Genomic DNA, 16,599 nt, shown 5'->3' on the forward strand with positions numbered 1-16,599 from the left:
GCCCTCCCACTTTCATGCTCTCAGGGCTGGCTTATCCATGCCCATGCTATCAGGACCAGCTCTACTGTGCTGCCCAAGTTCCACTCTTCTGAGTGCTTCATCAGGCAACAGGATGGACTGGTTCTCCTGCTGTCTCATCTTCAGGCCAGCTCCCCTGCAATTCCTCTGGCCAGAGCAGGAGAGGTACAGGACATGTTCTCCCAAGGGTTTCATCTGGTGAGGGATAGGATCAGTTCTCCTACTCTTATCACCCTGGGGCCAGCTCTTCCATCTGTTATAGGTGGTGAGGAATGAGGGAAATCATCTCTCTCTTGTCAATGTTTTCGATTAAAGGTCTGCACTAACAATCTGCTCAGCTCATTTAATGTTACTTATATGTAAATATTTACAGGACTGGTATTTTTGAAGTCTCCTCCCTGGGAAAGACTAGTTTTTCTAGTCTTAGCATTCCTGTAGTTCTTTGAATAGGTTTGAGGCTCTGAAATTTCTTTTTTCAACATTAGCATGTATATTGGTGTAGTCATTGTTCAGGTCTTAATTTAAGTGGTCATAATGTAGAATTATGATTGAGACTTCCCTGTCATTTCTAGGGAACGCAATTTCACAGCACATTTCCTGAACATCATTCTAGTGTAGTCTTTCAGTGCCTTCTTATGAACTATTCCATGAGCACTAGATGCAGAAATTATGTTATAGATGTATTAATTGGGGCTGGTCAATTGTTATCAAGAGTTCTCTGCATTTTGACCAGTTGTTTTTCTGTAATGATATGCATCTCTTATAATAAGAAGTTTATTTGATGAAGAATTAGGGTTTTCATTTTCTGTGTGTATAAGGATTTGTGTTCAAAATGAACTTAGGACATATTAAACCAGAATTTAGTAAAGTGGTAGTAATAGGTTCTCATCTACGTTTCATAGACACACTAGCCTCAGTATTTGGATAGGTTTCCACTCCTAGGCATGATTTCCTTCCCATCAAGAAGACCTTAAGTCCAGTTAGATAGATACTGGTTACTACCAAGATGTGAGCACCACTATAGAACCCTTAGTGATATGATGCTGATCATAATTTTGGTTCATAGGCAACACAGTTGGGTAGTTGTATTGATTGCTTCCCTCCTTGGATGTTTTCATAACAACAACAGTTCCTGGTACTGAGAAAGTTAGTCCTCAGGGAAGGGCTTTAAGGGCACATATAGTTTGAATTCTTTTAATCCTACGTCCAAAGTACATGGGGACATGGTATCTTCTGCAATAAGGACTTACATTCAGCCTATAGGAGGCAAGAAAGGATGACAATAACCTGTTGTTATGGATTCCTTTTGGCTGTCCAAAGAACAACTGGAAAAGAGAGTATCTCAAGTCTTGTATTGGTATCTTTATTAGATATGCTAAGGCAATTTTTGGTGGCATTTTTATCTCAATTTGTTAACTTCATTTAAACTATATATTTATATTATGCACACTTATATGTATTGTATGTAATTTTTACAGATAAATAATATGAATTTCTCATTTCTTTTTTCAAACATCCCTAGTATAATCCCTTTCCTTCTATCCTGACCCATCTACCACATCAAAAAACTTGTATTCTCTTGATCCCCTTTTTATTGTTCCTGTAAACAGTCTCTGTTTACTTTTCAGGTTTTCCCTGTTAATCCAGGTTATATACTGACATCTGAAGATTTGAAGTTATGATTTCAGAGGATAGGTGGTTTTGTCTTTCTGGATCAAGGTTACCTATCACATGATCTTTAATAATTCCATCCACCTACTTGAAAAAAATAGAAGTATTTTACAACTGAATAGTATTCCATAGTCCAAATGCACCACATTTTCATTGTCCATTCTTCAGCTGAAGAATATTTAGGTTGTTCATTTTTTTAATCAATGGTGAACTGGGAAGCAATAAAGAATGCAGAGCAAGGATGTTGAGTCCTTTGATGATACACCAAAGAGTGGTAAATTTGAGTATATGGTAGATTTAACTTTAGTTTATAAAGAATTCTCTATTGACTTCCAGATTGGCTGAATCAATTTGCAACACCACTAACAATGAATAAAGTCTTACCTTTCCCCACATATACACCAGCATTTGTTGCCGTTGATTTTGTTGATCTTGACTACTGTGAATGGGCGAGATTGAAATGTCATAGTTGTTTTGATTTGCATTTCCCTGTTTTCTAAGGATGTTGAACATTTTTGAAGATATTCCATAACTACTTTTATTTCTTCTTTTGAGAATTCTGATCAGACTCATATCTTGCTTTTAAATGAATTATTAAATGATTGTTTTGATTTTTAAATTTTCCTTAATATTTTTATTTTAATTAGAATAGAATTACATCATTTTTCCTTTTGTCATGCCTTACTCTAATCCCTTTAATGCCCTCTTTCTCCAGCCATCCCCATGGCTGGCCATCCTTACTTCCTCTTAAAAACATGGTTTCTATTTTCTGGATCATAGCTGATATGTCTACATAAATACACTAGACTGAGTCCATTTGGTGTTGTTTGTATGTACATGATTTCAGGGCTGACCATTTTGTAGTGTACAATTAATTAGGTTGTTCATACCTGGAAAATGCTAATTCTGACTCTTTACACATGAGATATATACATGCAGTTATCCAGAGATAGAGCCCCTGAGATTTCATGTCTTGTTTCAGCAGCCATATTGGTGTGCTATCTCAAGTGCATTTTCCCTCTCTGTTCAAACAGACATTTTGAAATCACAACAGATTTCCAAATTCTCTTTCTTTCATAATTTTTCCATCCCCATTTCTGTAATATACCCTGGGTGTTGGAATAGGAATTATGTTAGCACTGTACTTTATGTGTCTGAGCATCACATAGTCACTTATTCTATGTATGTTAAACAGTTATGATTTTATTTTACAGTCTCCATATGCTTCAAAAAGCAGTTTATTTAACGAAGGATTGGATACACACTTACTGTTGAATATAAGGATAAGAATTTAAAGTGAAATTAAGATTGTACTGTTTTGTAAAGTAGTGATACTAGGTTACCGACTACCATTTATGGTTTCACTAGACCTAGATAGTTGGCTTTATTTCGGTACAAGATATGTTTATCTTTCCATTGAGGGGAACTTAATTCCAATTAGAGAACTATTGATTACTACAAAAATATGAGTGCCACTATTGCTTTTTAGGAGTAATCTGCAAGACTGGCCATAGCATCACAGCTCAATAGAACTATATAAACATTTCTGTTACTATGAAAGCCAGTCCTTAGAATGTAGGTTTCAAGGTAAAATCAGCTCAAATATTGTGAGCACTATAACTGAAATACATGGTGCCTTCAGCAATACAGATTTACCTTCAACTTCAAAGAGGCAATCAAAGGCACTAGAAATATTCTATAGGTTTTGTAAGTCTCTTAGACTTTCCTAACCAACAACTTGAATTGAGAATTCTCGTGCCTGGTTTTGAAGGTGGGTTTTTTGGTTTGGTTTGGTTTGATTTGGTTTTTTAAAGGAAATGCTACTCTTGTGAGGAATATTGTAGCCCAAATGTAAAACATTTAGAATTTAAACATATACATCACATGTAGATTTTCAAAAATATAAAACAATATTTTTCTCAAGGCTTTCTTCAAATATTTTTAGTGTTATTATCTCTCTTCTGTTACTCCCTCCCTCTTCTCTGTTGACCTCTCTCCTGCAACTAAAGCCTTATCTTTCAATGGATGTCTGTTTTTCAGAGTTCTTTAGGCATTCTAGATATTAATCCTCTGTCAGATGTATAGCTAGCAAAAATTTGTTAACATTATTTCAGCTTTTTAGTCACTGAGTTGATTATTTCTTCAGCTATGCAGAAGCTCACTGCTTCATATGAGATCTTACTTGACTGTCGTAGGCCTTGATTCCTGGTCAAATTGAAATCTATTCAGAAAGCCCATCCCTATACTTTTATCATATACTGTACTGATTTTGTTTTCAAAAACCAGTTACAGTGTTTCAGTTCTCATATTTAGATTTTGTGAATTTGGATTTCATTGTCATACAAAGTGACAGATACAGATCTGATTTCTCTCATCTGTGTGTAGCTGTTAAGTTTTCCTAGGACAATAATTTAAAGATGCCATCTCTTCTTCAGTGTATGTTTTTGCATCATTATCAAATATTATATGATTGTAGTAGCTTCTACATATGTTTGATCTTTACTTTATTCCATTGAGTGGCTAGTACTTACTTTTCATCTTTATTTTATTCTATAGATATATTGTTTGTTTCTATGCCAAGACTCTTTTGAGTATGATTAATCTATAATATATCTTGAGACCCGTAATGGTCTTTTGTGGTTCCAAATGAATTTAGGAATAGTTTTTCTTCCAAGTCTGTGATGACTAAAATTGAATTCTGATTGGGATTGCATTGAATCTTTATTTTTATTTCTTTGGGGTTTTTTTTGTTTTGTTTTTTGAGACAGGGTTTCTCTGTGTAGCCTTGGCTTTCCTGGACTCATTTCATAGATGAGGTTGGCCTCAAACTCACAGCAATCCACCTGCCTCTGCTTCCCGAGTGCTGGGATTAATGGTGTGCACCACCACTGCCCGGCGAGATTGCACTGAATCTTTTTTTTTTTTTTTTTAAGATTTATTTGTCATATATACACAGTGTTTTGTCTGTATGTACACCAGAAGAGGGCACTAGATCTCATTATAGATGGTTGTGAGCCACCAAATGGTTGCTGGGAATTGAATTCAGGACCTTTGGAAGGGCAGCCAGTGCTGTTAACCTCTGAGCCATCTATCCACTTAAATAGCTTTTGGTAATAATAAATTTTACAATATTAATTCTACCAACCTATGCGAATGGAATGCCTTTCCATTTTCTAATTTCATTTCCATTTTTTGTTCAGATATTTACAGCTCATATATCATGATTTCTTCATGGTTGATTACTTTATCAACTCTTCTTAAGTTATACATTTAAATCTCACTTGTTCTTTATTTATTGAATTATTGTAGAGTTATTTTAAATTTGAGATAAAAGATATATCAGAATTGTACATCTACATCTTTTTTCTTTAAATATAGTGGAAGAGTAGTAGACAGATGGCTCATAGAATAAATAGGCATGCATTAAGAACTGCATTCACAGTATGGCCTTTGTTCTGATCATATCTTAAACTGTTCAGTATATGGCCTCTTTTAACTATAAAACAATTTTAATCACTTTGATAATATAGACAAAGTAACATATTAGGGTAGCAGAAAACTTCTCTTTGGTCTTTACTGGTCAAGTAAATAACTTTGACAAATAAACTAATGTCAATTCATGGATGATTAATAAGATTATCTCTCTAATTTCACAGATATGCATAGCAAATAGCATCATTCTTAGCAAAGAAATCCCTAAGATATGTCCAAGATAATTATATCTAGGGTTCTCACAAAACAAATGTAACCCATGGGACAACTTTAGGCAGTGGATATAGGTCAGGCTTAGGGCATTTGCTTCCAAGAGACTATCTCTGCATGACATAAATGTCTTTATAAACACACATCAAATGGACAACAATATGATCTTAGAGAAAGACATGATGTTGGTAAGTAATCTCATTTTTCCAACACTCTTCTTTAAAGTAATTCTTGAAACATTTCTTTGTATCTCCTTTATGGATTCCCATTATATGTAGACTTGAACAATGTTTCTTTGTCTTCTATCATTTTTAGAGAACAATTTATGAGTTTTATCTACTTTTCCTAATCCAACAGAAGTTTCTGTGGATTGCCACCAGTGAAAACACCACCAAAAGGAACAGCCTCAAGTGTGCTAGTGTCTGCATTAGATCATCATTCCATTTCTAATGATCAGTATAGCAGTAAACAGATAACATTGCAATTTGCTGTATCTTCCTCAGATTAAGTATTGTTTATTCATGGAGTAAACTGTACACAAGTTAATTTACAACTCAAAAATAGGGCTAAATGTAAAGCCAGTTGTACATTTCAGAAATCAGAGTAAAGCAATCTGCCCGAAAACATGACATTAGGAGCAACTACAGAACAAGTTTTTTCTTTCTTTTTTTTTTTTTTAATTAAATTATTTATTTATTCACTTTACATCCTGGTAACAACTCTTAAGTCATGAGGATCTAACACCCAGGATCTACTAAAGTGGATAATTCTGATTATATCCAAAATTGTTTAAAACAGCACAAATATTGACATTATTACAGAGTTTATAACTTTGATACAAAAGAATATATGTAGAAAATCTTTAGTCAGAGAAATGAATAAATACTTAGTTTAAATACTCAGAAAAGTATCATTAGGTCAGTTTCTATTCATTGATTTTTGAATTTTATTCATCTACAAGCCCAAGTTAGCATTTTATATGATAATTGCCACCAAGTTAAAACTAGAGTTACAGATAAGGTATTAGAAGTGTCTATAGAATGTAGGCCCTCTAAAATAGTTACAATACTACTGTGCAAAGGAAGAGGAAGCATAGAATAGGATCAGGTTTCTGGAAAACAGTCAACATGGCTAATACATTCTTTGCATCTACATATCCCATAGTTACTAAATAGATGTAATGTCAATTTGCAGGAACTGTATCAAGTATTTTAAAGAAAGGTGATTTTATATATATTTACACAAAAACGTACACATACACTTGTCCTAAACATAGTGTTCAGTTAAACAATAAAATCCTTGCCTAAAATAGTACAAACAATATGGTTTTAAAACATACATTAAAATATACAGAAAAGACTGCATTCCTAAGTATCATTTGACTTCAAATACTATAAAAGCTTGCTTATTTCTCTTTTACTCTTTAAAACACAATATTAAGTGTATTAATTTTACAAGAAAAATGGAAATAATAGTTTAAGAACAAAGCCAAAAATAATGAAAAATAAATAACATATGAATTTTTAAAAATATACTTAGTATATTAATCGTGCCAAACATGGGTTAATAGTAATAGAGTAAAGGGAATAGGGTAAAAGAGGAAGGATACAAGTGAGAGGACAACAATTGAAATGTAATCTAAATAAATTAATAAAAAACAAAAATAGTAATAGAGTAATAAAACCATTCATCCATGATTCTGAATAATAACAATATAAAACTTATTTTTTAAAATGTTACTTTTTCATTGGCCAATTGTGTTCTGAAAGTTTGTGTAGTCATCTTGCAACAAATTTCTATCTTAAAAAATACATGAAATATTACATTTCTCTCATCCATGTAAATTATTCTAGAAGACACATAACTGGATTTTTTTTTAAAAATCTATGCTAGTAATTTTCAGCATTACAAGAAACTAAATTTAGAAAGAGAATTCTGATTATCAAAATGTTCATGGAACACAGACCTATGGGTCAGGATGCCAGTGTAATTTCATTGGAGAGTCTGGTAATCTCTAGAAGGTATATGTCTTTATCTGTAACATACAGAATCTTAACTAATACCATGCTTCTACAGCAAATTGATGTTACCTAACATATTTAGAACTTTCTTTCCACCCTAATGCTTCTGAATCCTTATAAAAATGGGAAGATGGATGTCATTGTGATGATAATTTGAGAGTTTCTGTGGTTCACCTGCTCCATTTCATCAGTGTAGAGCACTGAAATAAAAGGAATAAAAGAATACCTAAAATTGAAAAATCACAAAGAAATTACAGAAGGTGAAAGAAAATGGGAAGACTTCTGCCATCCAGACTGTGTATTTTCTATTACTGATCAATATAAGCACTCTGCCTCTCCTTGGATCTAAGTAATAGCTGTTCATTGAAATTTTAACTTTACATCCTTGCAAGGTTGACAATCAAAAGCATCCTCTGCTTACATGCTTATGTAATTTATTTTCTTCTTTTAAGCTATATAGATGACCAACAGGTAAGTGACTAAATGAGAAAGCACATAATAGATAGATGAAATGCTGTTCATTTCAAGAGACTACAAATTTTCACAATTAAAGGATTGTCAAGTTTAGTTGTTAAAGTTCGAGATTAGTATTTTGAGTACTAAAACTGAAATAGATGTTAATTTTCAAAGTTTAGGTTAGAATATGAGCTGTCTTGTTCTTTGGCTACGACTTCGACCTATATTTGCAATGTTAGCTCAATAATCAGTTTGGTTGAATAAATACATTCTAAAATAAAGTCTGGTTAACAAAATATTGTGACTCTGTTTTACATAGCAGTCTCAAGCTGAGTATTCTTTTTGTGTGTTTTGTACAGCTTCCCTCCAACAATGCTTTTGTTCAACATCTTCCTTACAGCTTTAAAAATATTGTAGTTCAATGACGTCACAGAAATGGGTCTGCTAATGATAAAAGGAGTCATTATACATGCTGCAAGGAATAATATCTCATCATAATTTTTGTACTGAAATTCAATGTACTTTTTATCTGGTCCAAAATATGAGCCTCATTTTTACGATGGTGTGATATGATTACTAGTGACACATTTACATCATTTTTAGTAGACTGATGGTCAGAAACTCCCTTCCAGGTGAAATCACACACATTTTTAAGCTTTCTCATCGCGGTCTTGCTTCCTCGCTGCACTCCTGTAAAGGGAACTTTCTGATAGATCGTATGTAAAATAGTCACACCGGATGCTTCCCTTCATGGGGAGTTTTTCTTGGCTCCTGAGCTTTCACTTTGGGCAGTGATGTTTCTCAAAGCTGACAAAGACCCCTCTTTGCATTTATTCTTTTCTGTTTTAGATATAGATGTTAACTTTCAGTGTGCATATCAGATTTGTCTAGTGAAGTTATTTTCCATATCAGTCTAATGGACTTTTTTTTTTGTCTGTAGGCTGTTTCTAATGACACACTGAATAAAATGGCTAGAGGTAATCAGTCCCTGGAATCAGAATTTGTGCTTTTGGGACTTACCCACTCACAGAATCTTCAGGTCTTACTCTTCATAATATTTTTTCTGCTTTATATGCTCATTGTGTCTGGGAATACCGTTGTCATGTTCTTAATCATCACTGACCAGAATCTCCATTCTCCCATGTACTTCTTTTTGGCCAACCTGTCCTTTGTTGATATGTGGCTTTCTTCAGCAACCACTCCTAAGATGATCACTGACTTTCTCCAGGAAAAAAAGGTCATTTCCTTTGCAGGCTGCATGTGTCAGGTCTTCTTTGACCATTGTGTTGGTGCAGTAGAGATGGTGTTGTTGGTAGTGATGGCTTATGACCGCTACGTGGCCATCTGCAAACCGCTCCACTACTTCACCATTATGAACCTGAGAAGATGCACTGGGCTGGTGTTGACTTCTTGGGCAATCGCCTTTGTGCATGCCATGAGTCAGCTTTTGGCAGTTGTGCGGCTGCCTCTCTGCGGCCACCTGGAAATTGACAGTTTCTTCTGTGACATACCACTAATTATCAAGTTAGCCTGCATGGATTACCATGATTTGGACATTTACATGAATGCTGACTGTGGGGTCGTGGTTGTAACCTGCTTTATTCTGTTGCTCATATCCTACACAAACATCCTTGTCACTGTTCGCCAGAGCTCTAAAGCTGGTGCCTCTAAGGCCCTGTCCACGTGCACTGCCCACATCACAGTGGTGATGATCTTTTTTGTGCCCTGCATCTTCATCTATGTGTGGCCCCTCAATATCACCTGGATGGACAAATTTCTTGCTGTATTTTATACTGTTTTTGCACCTCTCCTAAATCCAGCCATTTATACACTGAGAAATAAAGAAATGAAAAATGCTCTAAAGAAATTAAAAAACTATCTCATGAATCACAAGGGAAATACTTAATGCCAAGAAAATTCACTGTAAACATTTAAAATTGATAATTTGGGAATTAATTTTGTATCTACATTTGGTTACAATCTTCTGACATGTAATAAGCTTAATTAAATTTTAGAGATTTAACACTTTGATCTTATAAAACATTGTAAATTATGATTTTCAAATGGCCCTTCCACCTGAGAAAATTATTGACGTTATTATTATATATTTAATAATATTAAAAATGTAAATTTATTCGTCAGGTTCATAGACAGCTTTTTGTAGAATTTGTAAAATTTACTTAAATATCATTCTAACAAAATCAAATATATTCTCTTTAATTTTTATTTAAGATAGTTTACATATACATTTATATTATTCCACATATATACAATAAACTACATATAGCAAGAAGAGCCATGACACAATCAGGAAGTAAATAAATTCTGCGTTCTTAGGGTTTTTTGGCTATTTGGATTTGACAGCCTTGAAGATAACATCTTTCCTGTCTTGATGTATCTCAAATTCTGAATGTAAATTAATCTCCATCACATCTTGTCATTATCAACTTAAAACATCTCTCTCGATCTAAAAACATCTTAATCCCTAAACAACTAAGTTTCATTGTAAAACTAAACTTCCTGGTCGTCAACCCCATCAGAGACTTGAGAAGGAATAAACTTAATTACCTGAGTATGCCGGGAGTGAAGGTTAGTAGCTTTCCAAATAAGAAGACGGGCAAGCTTGGATGTAGGCAGAGTCAACTGCCAAACTCTGCCAAGAGAGGGTAAGCAAGTTCTCAATAGCTCCTGCCTCACAAATATTGGGCCAGAGGATGAAGATGCTGTTCCACGGTATAGAGAGTTTTGTGTGACTATTCAGGTATCAAACTGTCTTTGCCATCTTTTCATTTGGAAAGGTACTAACCTACACTCGTGGCATACTCAGGTAATATATCCTCTTTTTCAAAGGTAATATTATTATTTTTACCTCAGTCCAGATTTCACCCAAAACAATAAAGGGGAATAAAAAAATTGTTGAAGAATAAAACAAAGTTATAAACTACACAAAAATAGCAGTAGACTTTATTTAGTGTAGATTTTACTATCTTAATAGCAATGAAATAGTTGTATAAACAAATCTAGTGTTGATTTTCTTAATTATCCTAGTTTCAAGAATTAAATTTTATTTTTTAATTATTATTTATTGTCTCAATGACCTTCCTTACTAATTCTTCACAATGAAATACTTAATATAGTTAATTATGTATAACAATAGTTCTATCAAAACTGAGAGCAGGCCAATTGTTTCATCCAATACTAACATTTCCTTGTGAATAAAGAATTAAACATGTTCTTTGATATTTAAAATATTTCTAAAATTATAATAAGCATATTAATATGTATCTTAGTGAAATACAATACTCTCTTATTTCTCAAGATATGGATTAAAATACAATGATAAGAATAACAGAAATATATTATTTTCTTAATATAGGAAAAAATACAACAATATAGCAGAGTAAATAAAATATATTTATGGTTGTTAGTTGTCTTTTTAAGAATGATGTAAAATGTGTTATCACAAACACATTTATTATTTTTATTTAAATTGTATTCTTTTATTTCTCTAACTTGATAACAAGACATTCTGTTACTTCTGTACAGTTTTTAAGTACTTTATTCTTCTCCCATATATTATATTCTGACCACAGTTTCCCTTCCCTTCCATTCCCCTAGGCTCTCCTCCTACCTCCCCTGTCCCACATAGACCCACCCTCAGAAAAGAGCAGACCTCCTAGGGACATTCAACCAAGCGCATTTATTATTACTTCAAGTAGTTTAATAGTTGAAGATTCCGAAATATGTATTAAATTCTTTTGGTAACAAATACTTGAACTTTTTCTTAGTTGAAGGACACAGAAAATATTTTTCCAATAGTATGCATTTTTAAATGTCCTTGAACAATACACTAAAATTTTAATAATTTTTTCTAAGGATAATAATACCTCTCTTAATGTTCAGAGTATTTTTAAGGATTGACATGCCATGACTCACATTCTCTTTTTACACTATAGTTTGATTTGTGAACAATTCTGCTATGTATTCTGAACTGTGGATAAAAGCATATTTTAACACATAAATAACACTCACGTGTATATTTGACTGCCTCAATTTTGCTTATATTATTTATCTTACTGATAATCATACAGACTGAAGCATTTGTACTTACTGTATATTTTAGACACTTTTGTTCCCATATGGCTTGCCAAGAACATGCTCAGAATATGACCTACATTCCTTAATGTGAAGCAGACCTTAACTCCGAATGGAAGGGAGTTGGTTAGCCTGCAACAGACAAGCCACTCTTATACCAGGGTGCTCATCTTGCTTGGCAAGTCAGAGGTGTATAATGTAAAATTTTATGGTTGGTCAGACCTATTATTCCCTTTCTCTCCCAGTAGCCTGAATAACTTCTGGCACTGTGAAAGCTAAGCAGAAGGAAGGAAATTTCCAAAGACATTAGAAAACAAACTCTTTTTTTTTTTTTTTATTTATTCTTCTCTCACACATGCATTCTGACTGCAACATCCCCTCACTCCCATTCTCCAGCTCAGTACCCACTTCCTCTCTCCCCCAGACCTGCTACTCCTCCATTTCCCTTCAGAAAGGAGCAAGCCTCCAGGTAATATCAATGGAACATGGTCTAACAAATTGTACTAAGTGTAAGCACAAGCCCTCATACCAAAGCTAGACAAGACAACCCAGTAGAAAGAAAAGGGTCTCACCAGGCAAGAATGTCAGAGACACTCCTATTGCTAGGTATCACAAAAAAAAAAAAAAAAAAAAAAAAAAAAAAAAAAAAAAAAAACCAAGCTAAACAACTACTTCATTTGTGCAGATCCCTAGCACAGACTCGAGCACTTTCATTGATTACTGCTTCAGTCTTTGTGAGTCCCTATAAGCTCTGCTTAGTTGATTCTGTAGGCCTTGCTCTCCTGGTGTCCTTTACTCCTTTGACTCCTGAAGTGCTCTCCCCACCTGCCCCGCCCCCCCATCTTCTGTGGATTTCTCCAAGCTCTGTCTAGTGTTTGGCTATGGGTTTCTGCAATTGTTGTTAAATGATTTAAGATGAAGATGAAATGTGCCAGAATATGAGCTGGGGAAATAAAGCAAATCACCATTTTTTTAACATCATTATTTGGGCTTTAAGAGTCTGATATGCTATTATGAATAAGGCTGCTATGAACATGGTTGAGCAAATTTTCTTGTTGTGTGCTGGAGCATCTTCTGGGTATATTCCAAGGAGTGGAATAGCTGGGTCTTGAGGAAGCCCTATTCCCATTTTTCTGAGATAGCACCAGATAGATTTCCAAAGTGGCTGTACTAGTTTGCATTCCCACCAGCAATGAAGGAGTGTTCCCCTCTCCCCACATCCTCGCCAGCATGTGGTGTCGCTTGAATTTTTGATCTTAGCCATTCTGATGGGTGTAAGATGGAATCTCAGAGTTGTTTTGATTTGCATTTCCCTGATGACTAAGGAGGTTGAGCATTTCTTTAAGTGTTTCTCAGCCATTTGATACTCCTCTGTTGAGAATTCTCTGTTTAGTTCCAAGCCCCATTTCTCAATTGGGTTATTCGGTTTGGTGGTGTTTAATTTCTTGAGTTCTTTATATATTTTGGATATTAGACCTTTGTCAGATGTAGGGTTGGTGAAGATTTTTTCCCAGTCTGTAGACTGTCGCTTTGTTCTCTTGACAGTGTCTCCTGCCTTACAGAAGCTTCTCAGCCTCATGAGGTCCCATTTATTAATGGTTGATATTAAGGCCTGGGCCGTTGGTGTTCTGTTCAGGAAGTTGTCTCCTGTGCCAATATGTTCCAGGCTCTTTCCCACTTTTTCTTCTAAGTAGCTTAGTGTCTCTGGTTTTATGTTGAGGTCTTTAATCCACTTGGATTTGAGTTTTGTGCAAGGTGACAGCCTAAGTGTCCCTCAGTAGAAGAGTGGATAAAGAAACTGTGGTACATATACACTATGGAATACTACTCAGCTATTAAAAACAAGGAATTCCCGAAATTTGTGGATAAATGGATTGAGCTAGAAATGATCATAATGAGTGAGTTAACCCAGAAGCAGAAAGAATCAAATGGTATATACTCACTTATATCTGCATACTAGCCCAAGGGGCATGTCCCACGAAAGCCTTCACTTACCAGGAAACTGGGACAGAGGGGAAGGCATCCTATTGGGACTCTAAATGAGAGCCGCATGGGAGAATAGCAAAATAAAAGGATCCAGAGGGTCCTAGAAATCTACAAGTAGAACAATATGATAGGCAGATTTGGGCCCAGGGGTCCCGCTCAAACTAAGGCACCAGCCAAGGACAATACAGGAGGTAAACTTTAAACCCCTTCCCAGATCTAGCCAATGGTCAGAATATTCTCCACAGTTGAGTGGAGAGTGTGATACGACTTTCTCACGTACTCTGGTGCCTCACATTTGACCATGTCCCCTGGAGGGGGAGACCTGGTGGCACTCAGAGGAAGGACAGCAAGTAGCCAAGAAGAGACTTGATACCCTATGAGAATATATAGGGGGACGTAATCCCCCTCAGGAACAGTCATAGGGGAGGGGAATAATGGGAAAATGGGGGGCGGGGGGGAGGAATGGGAGGATACAAGGAATGGGATAAACATTGAGATGTAACAAGAATAAATTAATAAAAAAAAAATATTAAGAGAAAAAAAAAAAAAGAGTCTGATATGCTTGCTCTCTCCCGAATGGTTTGTCCTTGAGGATGATAAGAAATTCCTGTGGTGTGTTTAATATTAAAGGCAGAAGGAAAATGAGCAAAGCCTTTGCTGGAATAAGCTGGAGCACTATCTGTTTTTAAATGTTGTATAATATCTTGAATGCGCACTGGCCATCAATACCTGTGGATATGTATCTATACAAACATGTACAAAAGAGTTTCTTCCAAAGGAAGGAACATGTGTGACATCCATTTGCCACAAATCTCCAGCCCTTCATCCTCGAGGGTTTACACTTAATTGTTGGCTTGGATGGTGAATTGGAGAGGCCTGACACTGCTTAACAACTTGCTGAGCCACTTCTCTGGACAAATGAAATTAATATCTCAATGCTTGTGAATTTCGATAATGTAAAGCATAAGAATTATTTGCTTGTTCTATGGTGGGTACTGACATAATCAATCTAGTAGCTTCATCTGCTAAGCAATTTCCCTCTGTCAGAAGTCCCAAAAGAGCAGAATGAGCTCACAGATAAGTAATAAAATAGGGGGACTCTCTTCTCTGTACCAAAGTCTGAAATCCAAGCAAGAGATCATTAATTGGAGTCTTATCATAATTAATAACAGCAGTTTCAATAACTGGAAGAAGTCGAGCAACATACTGAGAATCAGTACAAACATTTAAAGAGATGAAAACATAGTAGCAGCAATTTTAACTTTTTGAGCTGAAGTAAAAGAAGTTTGCTTTTTCAGTGTTTGGGCCTCCGTAACCACCACTGCCATGCTAAAACTGAACCATTGGTAAAGGCTGTTATGGCACCAAAAATTGGTTGTTGTTGAAAAAAAATCTAGGAAATGTGACAGCCTGTAATTTAAGGAACTGCCCCAAAGGGTAATGAGGAAGATGAAACTTTATTTGTCCTGTATAATTTAGAAATGCCAGCTGCCAATCCTCTGACATATTTAAAAGCCAATCAAACTGTTCATTATTATAAGGTACTGAGATAAAAGTATGGTCTGCCCCTAATATTTCTCTGTTTCATTTCCTTGATTGCATAATTACCACAGCAACCAAAGTATTATAAATAGTTAAAATTTTTCTTGGAGCAACTGCCAAATGGAACCATTCTAGAGGACCTTCCTGACACGTGACCCCAGTAGCTGTAAAGTATGTGGCAAAACCAAAAGTTCCCAGGACAAAGCAAGGGAAATTCTCTGTAACTGATGTTTATTTAGTTCCTGATGTAAAAATTGAAAAGTAGCCTTTCCCTCTGATGTTAATTGATAAAGGGAGCTTGGATTTGAAGGTCCTTTCAAAATACTAAGTAATGGTTTTAAGTCCTCTGAAGGAGAGAAACCTGTTCTTTAAGATCCCAAGTGTGGGATCCAATGGTCTAGTAAGAGAACAGGTGATGTTAATTCACTAGAAGAGCAACCACCTCGTGCAGGGGCTTAATTGCTACCAGATGAAAAAGATCCTGTAAACAGACTCTGGGAGGAGCTATATAAATGAGCCCAGAACTGGAGGCAGGGGGATTGGAGACTTGGAATAGATTTGGCTGTTCATCACTGCTCTTCAAGACGCTCCTAGAGAAAACCACTTGAGGGAAGGCTTCAGAGCTCCGGCTCCTGCTGAGGCTCTGGGGTCTGGTTACCCTCAGTTCCAGTGGAAGAAATCCTGTGGCTCCCAACTGGAGAATCGTTCTTTGGGACTGATATCCTTAAGGTTTTGTTCCTCATTTCCTACTGTTTTGGTTAATCTGATTATAACTGACATAGGCATGGTCAATAAGTTGTTAATAAAATATTTTGTTAAGAAAATTGAGTCTACAGTCCTCAGTAGTCAATTTTAAGAAAGTTCTGTCCTAATTTATTTCTTCCAGCACCTTTGGAAAGTCATTTAAAATCTTTAGGTGTGAGAAATTCAAATGCAGACACTGAGGAATTACAGACTGTGTCTAGGTGTTTCTACCCAGATATTGAAAGGAGATTGTAGTTGAATTTTGTCAGGAGCAATTTTAAGTTCATAGGCTTTAAGAGCCAGGGTCATTTCCTGGCATTAAATAATCATGATTAGGATGAGCCAATAAAATATCATCCGTATA

The 16,599-nt window shown here is 35.3% G+C and overlaps 1 protein-coding gene across 1 annotated transcript; it reads left to right on the forward strand.

The window, feature by feature from the left end:
* The first annotated feature begins 8,832 nt into the window (after nt 1-8,832).
* On the forward strand, nt 8,833-9,774 carry LOC127188591 (olfactory receptor 4K14-like). Its single transcript, XM_051145021.1, has one exon. It carries the CDS (start codon nt 8,836-8,838, stop codon nt 9,772-9,774), a length of 939 nt encoding a protein of 312 aa, XP_051000978.1. The 5' UTR covers nt 8,833-8,835.
* Nucleotides 9,775-16,599: the final 6,825 nt, after the last annotated feature.

The sequence above is a fragment of the Acomys russatus genome, chromosome 4, assembly GCF_903995435.1.
Source record: "Acomys russatus chromosome 4, mAcoRus1.1, whole genome shotgun sequence".
In the NCBI taxonomy this organism is placed as follows: Eukaryota; Metazoa; Chordata; class Mammalia; order Rodentia; family Muridae; genus Acomys; species Acomys russatus.